The sequence below is a fragment of the Miniopterus natalensis genome, chromosome 11 (genome assembly GCF_054644295.1).
Source record: "Miniopterus natalensis isolate mMinNat1 chromosome 11, mMinNat1.hap1, whole genome shotgun sequence".
Lineage (NCBI taxonomy): Eukaryota > Metazoa > Chordata > Mammalia > Chiroptera > Miniopteridae > Miniopterus > Miniopterus natalensis.
The window spans coordinates 55,270,345-55,280,358 of NC_142091.1; the positions used below are offsets into that span (position 1 = coordinate 55,270,345).

General features: G+C 36.1%; 1 protein-coding gene across 1 annotated transcript in view; it reads left to right on the forward strand.

Annotated features, from left to right (window-relative positions):
• Positions 1–9,129, forward strand: part of LUZP2 (leucine zipper protein 2) — a 105,224-nt gene extending 96,095 nt beyond the window's left edge. Inside the window, exons 9-10 of the mRNA XM_016206147.2 lie at positions 7,181–7,258; positions 8,035–9,129. Of these exons, the coding sequence (XP_016061633.2) occupies positions 7,181–7,258; positions 8,035–8,139 (183 nt within the window). The 3' untranslated portion in view covers positions 8,140–9,129. The remainder of the gene's footprint in view (positions 1–7,180; positions 7,259–8,034) is intronic.
• Positions 9,130–10,014: the final 885 nt, after the last annotated feature.

Genomic DNA, 10,014 nt, shown 5'->3' on the forward strand with positions numbered 1-10,014 from the left:
TTTGGAGTTTCTACTTCAAAGAAGTTACACTTTGTAGGGCAGAGAGTGTTCCATATTCATAGCCTGTAGACTGGATTTTATTTCAAGGCCAAGAGAGCAATATAAGGGAGTAAAATAAGTCAGGTGTAAGAAGTAGGAATTAGTGGGACTGGTGTGAATATCAATTTTCAAATTCTAGACCTGTAGTTCTTAGCCCTGTCCTTAGAATAATGTATCCCCCGGCGAGCTCTTGTGCAATACTGATGCCCAGGACCGACATCAGAAAAGTTAACACCTTGGTACGTGGGGTCTAGACATTTGTTGTATTTATTTTTTAATATCTCCAGGTGATTTTAAAGTGCAGGACTGTTTCACTAACATTATATTTTTACATGCAAATGATCATAAATATCATCTGGAGAACTTTTGAAAATTAAGATTGAGAAAATTCTCAGGAAATTTTAAATGAATAGGACTAAGTTAAACCTTTATTATTATGATGATGATGATGATGATGATGATGATGAACCTGACAACCTTCTTTCCAATCCCAGTGATTCTAAGGTAGGTGGTTTGTGAGTCAAAATTTGAAAAACATTGGTTTAGATAAGACTTAATCCCTTTAGTATATTGTTTAATAATGGATTTTCTGCTTCTCCTACTCTGATATATTTGCATGTTAAAGAAGGCAATGCCTAAATAAGGCTCTGTAATGTTAGAACTGAAAAATGGTGGTGGGTAAGGGGAATATCTCCCAGAGCCCTCCTCTGTTGTGTAACCAGTCCCTAAACGTGGGATGTCTCTCCATTTATTTATATCTTCTATAATATCCTTCTGAAATGTTTACTAGTCTTGCACTTCTTTTGTTTTTCATTCCCAAGTACATTATTCCTCTTAATCTTATTATAAATGGAATTGTTTTCTTAATTTCATTTTCAGATTGCTTATTGCTAGCTATAGAAATGCAATTAATTTTTGTATATTTATCTTGTATCACATTAAATCATTTTAAGTGACTATAAGCTCTGAGTCAAACTGTGATGAGATTTTCAAAAAAGCTACGTGGAGTTCCAGTGGAAATATCTAGTAATTAAGACTCTACACCCAGGATAAGGGAGATAAATTCCTTATATAATTTTGCCAATTAGTCTTGACTGATAAGGCATGTTTCATTCTAGAAATGACACTTCTAAGGTCAACAATGACAAATGGAGTGTTTCTATTACAGCTCGAGGTGAAAGACTGCAGAGGAAAGTCAGGAATATAATGTTGATTAGTTTCATTCATGTTTTAGTCAGTTACTCAAGGTGTAACCATGAATGTTTAAACCCTTTGAGGCTCATTTTCCTCTTCTGAAAAGGAGAGAGAAAGATATCTTACTTTTTACAGCCTGTTAAAATATTAAATGACACAGCCTAATTTAATGCCTAGCATACTCTTGGCACATAACAAGCCCTCAGTAGCTATTACTTTCTATTCCTTTATGCAAAGCTGTTCCTGTTACTTGAAACCTCAAATATTTTTGAATTAAATATTTTAATTTCTAAAAGGAATAAACTTAAAAGATGACACAGTCAGCCTTAAAAACTATAATTTTAAATAGGGACCAGGTGATACATTTGCATTTCTGTTGGCAACACCTCAGACTAAATAACATGTAAAGAAAACCTGGAAATTACATAAACCCTAGATCTGAATACGAACTTTGCTGTTTTTTAACATGTTGCTTTGGCAAGTCATTTTATTGTTCATATCCCTTATTGATATAATGTCGATCAATGGTTTTTAAACTTTTGCATGCCTATAAACCTCCAGGCCAACCTGTAAACCTGCTTATACTAAGGCTCCACTCCCTCAGATTATTAATCAGTAGCTCCAGGGCACAGCCCAGGAATGTGTATTGTTTTAATAAACCCATCTCTATTTTCTTCTGCAATATTTCATGTTAAATATTTTGAGAAAATTTGATGTTGATTTCTTGCAGATTTATCATTATGATTATATATAATTATGTATATAATATATATAATTGTATTTATAAATCATAGATACAATATATAATTACCTATATTTATATATTACATATAACATATAATTATATATAATTATTATATAATAGATATTAAATATACAGTATACAATTATATCCTTGTTAATGGCCTGGTTTGTTCATCCTAATAAAGCTGTTCTGCAATTTTCATATTCAAGGTTTCAATATTTTCTATGGTCAAGGTCCCAAATGGGAGTAGAGACCATGCATATTCTTAGGTACCTTTGTGTGTTTGTTCTACTTCCTGCCCAATGCAAGTCAGACAAGGTCACTTAGGAAAATGACCTCTGGATGCCTTGGCCCCCTTTTTTTTTAAGTGGACGTGGAGAACCCCCAAAGCCTTAGCAGCATATTGGACTATCAGCTTGGAGTATGTTAGGATTACTTCGAAAGCAGCTTTGCTTAAGTGACAATATTGGAGTCATACAGAGAAAGCAAAAGATGTACCTGCTTCATCCCACTTTCCTGCAGTTTGCAAATGTGCCTCATATTGTTTAATAGCATATCAAGAATTAAAGACATTGAACATTTCATTTTAACTTTCACTTAGAGATTAAGACTTACTACTCAATGTAAATGTGTTATACAATGTTTCTGACTCCTATAGGCAGCAGACTGTTTTTCACAATGATTACAGAAAATAAAAAGCAACACGGCAATAATGCTTATTAGTTTGATAAATAAAACTGTTTAGCACTGTGAGCACTCACTCAGTTTCTTGCCATTACACCTGCTTTCAAGTTCTTGACCAAAAGGAGTTTATTCAATAGCAAAAAGAATTGTCAGGGAAATGAGATTTTAAAAATGTACAGAAAATAAATTCTAAATCCGGAAGGGGAAAATTATGCCAGCTTTGTCATGTTAAAACAATTTTCAGATTTAAGAAATCCTAGTTTGCTATTATACTCAGTATTCATTGTGTGGCAGTTGATGGATCTAATGAGTTGTTGGCAGAAGCTTAGTTAACAAAAATTTCTAGGCAAGTCATGTCCTGCTGTAATTGGGCTGAGACCACCGCCTACCGTGTCATTCTGAGACACACTCCATCAGACCATCTGAAAGGGTTGGCTTCATTCAAGGCATTTTCCATTGTCCTGCTGTGACATTTTTAAGAAGTAGGTATCCCTCCAGATAATGTAGAAATGGTAAATAGTTCCCCAAAGGCTTCAGAACAATTAGACATAAATAACTTTTCACAGTAGATATAAATTTCCATGTTTACCCTCCTGTGACACCTTAATATAAAACATGCAAAATATGAACTTAATTGTGATCTCTTACCAAAAATAGTATAGAAGCCAATAATGTTTATTAGTTTGATAAATAAAAATAGCCCAATAAGCATGCTAATATTTATTATAAAGATATTGGCCAAACACGATATGCAAATACAAAGCTTGGTGTGGTCAATAATACCTTGACACTCCGCCCCCCCTCCCCAAGTCCCTTCTATTTCCCTGCAAGGCACATATGGCTTTCTCCTCTGGGACCTCATCATGCTTGGTTTATACATGTATTTTATCTGTATCACATTCCATCTTGGATATTATTTATATAAGGTTCTCATTTTGCATTAGATAATAAACAATTCGAGGACAGAGACTTAATATTTGACAAAGGAAACAAGAACATACAATGGGGTAAAAACAGTCTGTTCAACAAATTGTTTTGGGAAAATTGGATAGATACATGCAAAAAAGTGGAACTATACCATCTTCTTACACCAAGTCTTAATTAAAGATGCATAATGAGCTGGACTTTTATACCTCTCAGAGATATTTTTTTTGTTGGTAGAGTCCTAAGTTAGTTGCCCAGTTATTCTGGAGAAAGGTAATAATCTCTCTTGTGCAGTAGAACCCAGTGTTTAATGCCAATAATAAACTCATAGTAATCAGCAGAATCAAAGACATAAACTCAAGGAGGACTTTTAATGAATCTCTGATGTCATTCTATCTGCTTTAATCCTTAAAGTATTATTATTTATTCCTAAGAGAAAAAATAGAGTGTAATTTAAAATAAATAAAATGCAGAAGCAGCCATTCTCCTTTTGTAGGGTTTCCAGTGATTGTAAATTTAGTTATAGTGCCTTTTGTGATGTTTTGTTAAATTAACATGTTTTAAGTAGACTTCTGGGTGTCCAGTGGTGAGCTGATGTTCAAGAAAGATCACAAGGCAAGGGAAAGTGAAAGAGAGAAGTTCATTATTCACATGTCCTGGGGGAGACTCAGGCATACCTTCCTGTGCCACATGGTGAGATAAGGCTCAGTGCAGACAGGGAGCAAGAAGTTGGACCTGGGCATATGCCTTTATTACCATTTGGTCAGTGAGGGTGGGTAGAATGCTTTGAGGTTCTGGGCTAGGCCAAATTGGTCAATTCAAACTAAAAAGAGCAAAAGCCAAGCTTTTGTAAGCTCCATGGGAGTCTTATCTAAGGGGCTCACAAGGGGAAGGAGATGGGAAGCAGGAGAAACCTGATCAATAGGGACACTGGAGAAGTCATATTTTATGAATGTCATGAACCCATCTCATGAAGTTCCTACAAGGCCTATGGGGCACAGAAAATGTAAATTTAAAGGTACTGTTCATTATAAGATCAAAATATCAAAAAAGATTTGAACTGTCTTCCAGCCACATAGTATTTTCTTTAATGTTTAAATTTATAAGTTTTCATTGTTCAGATGATCAAAGCCTTGTCTCAAATAGCCAGCTATGCTTGCATTAATGAAAGCACATACTCCACTGAAAATCCTTTAGTATTTTTCTCATGTCAGTGACCTTAAGGTGATGTTCCACACACACATAAAAGTTTTTGAGGTCAAATAGATTTGGGAAATGGTTATATCACACCCCCTTCTAAGAGATTTATAAGGCATTTGTGCATTATAAAGAAGTGGATTTCAATTTTCATGGTGCATTTGAGTTCCTAGAGTGATGCTTAAAAATGCAAGCCCCATATTTATAGGACTGAATTATTACCCAAGAGTGTGTTTTTTTAACAGTCACTTTAAATGATTATTTGGACAGATCATTCAAGACGAAAACTCTAAGAAATTCTGTGTTGAAAGGGCTGAGAACTTCTTGAAATACAACTGATAAATGTTCAAATAAACTTTTCCTCCAAACTTATAGGAGCTATGAACTCCATTATTCCAGAATATATTTTGGAAATCTTTCACTATACAGCTTGCTTTCTGCACTTACGTTTCTTGAGCTCGATTTCACTTACTTTAGTTAACTTTTGAAAGACTGAATAAAAGTGTAGTAAAAACAAAGACCAGTTATATTTACAATAAGAACCAAGTAATTACCACTTTTCCAAGGTCATTTTAGATTCCAAGTCTAACGCAAACCCATGCAACATAAAAAGAAGCAAATCCATTTCTTAGGAAGTATGGACAATTCCTCTGTGCATCTGCCTAAAATTCTTGGGGGTAAGGTAGTCAAGCCCTAGCTGGTTTGGTTCAGTGGATAGAGCGTCGGCCTGTGGACTGAAGGGTCCCAGGTTTGATTCCGGCCAAAGACATGTACCTCAGTTGCAGGCTCGATCCCTAGCCCTGGTCAGGGCAAGAGCAGGAGGCAAGCAATTGATGTGTCTCTTTCACATTGATGTTTCTCTCCCTCTCTCCCCCTTCCACTGTCTCTGAAAAGCAATGGAAAAAATACTGATTTCTATTATTACAGTTACAATCTACTTTTTCACTACACTGTAGGCTTATTTGGAAGAAGAGGCTGTGTGTAATCATTTCGCAGCCTCTATCAAATACACCTAAATTAAATTCTATGAAAAAATCAGACATTTATTAAAATGCTAATTATTGTAGTATTTTCATAGCCAATGTTTGTTTTATTCATTTGTTATTTACTGAGAGATTATATATTGGCCACTTGCTATCTGGCAGACACCTCACTGCCCTCTAGGGCTGATAGATGTTGCTCCTGTCATTAGCAACCTGCAAAATATATTGAGGATCCATGCGTGCTTATACATACAGAAGCAACGTTAAGCTCTAAAGTTTTTATATGTGCTGTATCTTTAGAACAGGAGAGCGTTACTGAGTCTGTTGGTGGTAGAAGTGATGTACTTAGCGAGAGAATGAGTAGACTAGTTTTCAGGACGTCATAGCAAAGAGGGATTTTTGTCATGGTGGGTTCCATACACATGGCACTGAAAGGTAACATAATATGGTGTGTGTTCAAGTAAGAGCAACACACTGTGAGAATAGGGAGAACTGAAATCTGAGTTGGAGCAGGCTAAATATCCTATGCAACCTCTTTAGTTATTATCTACTGGTAGAATTTACAGAATGTTAGAGTTCAAAGCCAGCCTGCCCCAAGGAAACACACTGACTTGTTCAACATCAGAACTAACTGGTGGCCATGGACTATTGAACTCCTTTTTCTTTTACACAAGAAAAAGATTTTGGAAAATACCAAAAAAAAAACCCAAAAATGTATTCTTGCACTAAATCATTTGTATGGTTACTTTAAAAATGTTTTCAAAATATAGAAGAAGAAAAAAGGAGGAAGGGGGAGAAGGAGAAGAGAGAGGGAGGGAGGGTAAATTTAATATTATGACTTGGTTGAAATGGAGAGGAATCCCAATTGGAATACACAGTCAGCAATTCAGCTTCTTCCAAACTATTGAGGCTAATAAGTAAGATGAGATTTCCTGGTTAATAAAGTATAGGATATTATACCCAGAAATATAATATTTTTAAGGCATTGAAGATTTTTTGCAGACAGATGGATGGCCATATTGTTTAAATTGCTTCCTGCAATATTGATGTTCCTGCAGGCATACAGACCATTGGCATATTGATGTCTTAGAGGCCAGATACATCACAAATGTAGTCATTTTGTAATTCTTCATTTTACTTTATGTTTTTACAAAGAAAGAGCTTTGCGCTGGAATTGAACTCTGTTGTGGTAGCTGACTGCTATAAGCGCCACTGAGATCCCAAACCCAGTTTTGAATGCTTAACTTCTCCTTGAGATCCCACTCATGTTGTGATGATTTTGTCCCTAGCTTACCTTTCAGCTTGTATCAAAGTGAAGGAAGTGTCTCAATGGGAAGAACTTAAGAGAGTCATTCAAACCCCTTCTTTATTTAATTTAACTCTATTGACTTATTTTCAATTGCAACTTTTATAGGAGGACAGGACATGTTTAATGAAGCATAAAGAAAATCCCCCAAGCAATGGCGCTGCAGAACCAGAGCCTACCCCACAGGTATTTTTCCGTTGGTTGGTTTTGATTATGTCAGAAAGCACTTCTCTTTTTTTTTTTTTTTTTTTTTTTATTTTATTTTATTTTTCCACCACCATTTATCCCCTCTATGCCCTCCTCCCAACACTCCTGGCAATCACTACACTGTTGTCCATGTCTGTGAATTCTCTCTTTTTTCTTTTTCTTTTTTGATCAATACCTCCACCTCCACCCCACCTCACCAACACCCACCAGAGCTGTCAGCCTGCGCTCTATCTGGGAGCCTGTTTCTATTTTGCTTGGTAGTTCAGTTTGTTCCTTAAATTCCACATGTGAGTGAAATCTTATGGTACTTGTCTTTCTCTGACTGGCTTATTTCACTTAGCACAATGTTCTCATGAATCCATTTGGTTTAATGATTGTTCTCTCTGGCTCTCACTGATCCAGGGATGTTGTACTGGGCAATAAAAGATACTCCTTCGCCCAGTGCTTTCCATGACCACTCTGCCTGCCACTAAGCTTTTAGTTTTATTTGAATCCTCAGAAGAATAAGGGATGGTTTGGCCAAAGTTTTCTTGGGATATTTTGAAATACCTTGCCATTCACAGACAATATATTATTAACTTTCATGAAGTAGCAGTATTAACATATTTACATTTATTTTGTTTTGGTGTGGCATTAGTTTTCTGTAAGATATCTGTTGAGACATGTGTATTTAAAGTGTTCTATTACACTTTCATTTTTACCATACATACATATAGTTTTGACTCTCTTAATTGCCTTTTTGCTCTATTTGACAGAAGCTGCAAATGCCTCCTTGTGCCAGATGTGAAGAGAAAAAAACCCAGGAAGAAAAATTCACCAGCTTTGAAGAAAGGGTGACTAAAGAAGAAAAAATACTGTAGATACCAAGAAACTGTGTTAAAAACATCCATTTGCTATTGTCTCCATACCCTTTTTAGACCACAGGCTCAATGGAAATACTAAGTTTTTAAATCATGTGTTGTTTTTTCACAATTTTATGTACTTTATAAAGTAGTCTTCAAATTTTCCAAAAGATTCCAGGCCAGTTATGATCCTCAAGCAATAACCTAATTAAAATGAACATCCTCAGTCATAAGTAGTCATTGTCATCAGTAAATTACCCAATATTAATTGGCCTGTTTTGAACTCAAATGCAATATAGCACTTAATTCTTACGATTCATTTGGGTATCTAGGACTTCTATGACCTAGTATGTAAAAGCAGCTGGAGGATGATATATTGTTTTGCACCCTCAGCATTCTCAGAATCCAAACTGCAATCATATCATAAAGAATTTGGTGTCTTGAGAGTGTTTATTTCTAGTCTTATTATGTTGAACCATGGCTAACCAATATATCAAGGCAACTCTGTCAGGGATTTAATCACTTAACAGAATTCATGAAATGTGTTTGGTATAATATAGAGAGAATACCTAAATGAAGGAATAAATTTGTGACACAACTGATTAGACTTTTTGGCATTCTATAGGCACATCCCTATGGTTGTCTGTGGGAACTACTCCAAGTTAGAAATCAAGTTGTTTGAAATTCTTGGCATGATTTTTTATATGAAATTTGGGTAGTGGAATGTGGGATGGGAAGGGGGTTCTAAAATACAAATTGGCAAGCAGATAATATACATTTAAAAGTGGGAATTTGATGAAAGTAAAATAGCCATGTAGAGCCAGTGAACCCAGATTCGTATACGTTGAAAACAAATGTATTATTAAAACAAATCAATGGCTTTGATGCTCTTCGAAGTTAGGGCTCTATATAGGACTATTACTGATCCAATCAGTTCACTCCTGAATAATGTGAACATAGCTCACAAGCAAGAGAAATTGACATTGAAATAATTATCTGATTGATAGGGTGGACTGCCGCGAACCAGCCGCGGCGAGCAGGACTGAGCTCCGGAGGTGAAGAAAAAAGAAGAAAGAGACGAGACAATGGGGCTGGGAGGGCTCTCTCGCTCAGGGATGCTGGCGAGAGTCAAGCAAAGTTTATTCAGAGCCACAGCATATTATACAGTGTTTCAGGGCATCCTGCCAACCTTCTGACCTTCTACGACATTCCTAGATACAACACTTTAGAGGAGGCTGCAGCCACACCGGCGTCTCAAAGGACTGTTTCCCAGATAAGGTAGGGGAGTATCTGGCCTAATTGGATCTGGGAACTATGCGGGGCTGAGCACACAGGGCAGCAGACATGTAGGCGCTCCCTGATTTACAGGTGGCCTTGGCACTGACGCGCCTGGCTGATCTCTTTCAAGAACACCAGTGCGCCGCGGTCCGCTGCCCCGGGGCCCAGGACCCCACAGTGGACATAGCATCAAACTTACAGACTAAAATTGGCAAAATGATCAATTGTAGTTTGTCTGTGTGGAATATATAAAGACCCATTTGCAGAAAGCATATAAGAGTATGGGTTTATACAATGGATATACCAAGCATTGGATTACTAAATCTTGGTAGGCTATGTTAGAAATAATTATATATAAAATTAAGTTGAAATTAAATTCTTGGATATAATGCCACACTTTGATCACAATGACATATTCAAAGAAATGAAGCGATTTGGAGAAATAGCAAACTATCATTAACAGTAAAAGTAATATTGTAGCTATTGTACTTACAGAATAATTCAGTGTCACTTATCAGTATTTTTCAGATTACAGGCTACCTAAGAAAGAAAGAGAATTGATTTTATAGATGATCCATAGAGTTTTCTGATGAAGTGACCACGACAGAAGAGAAG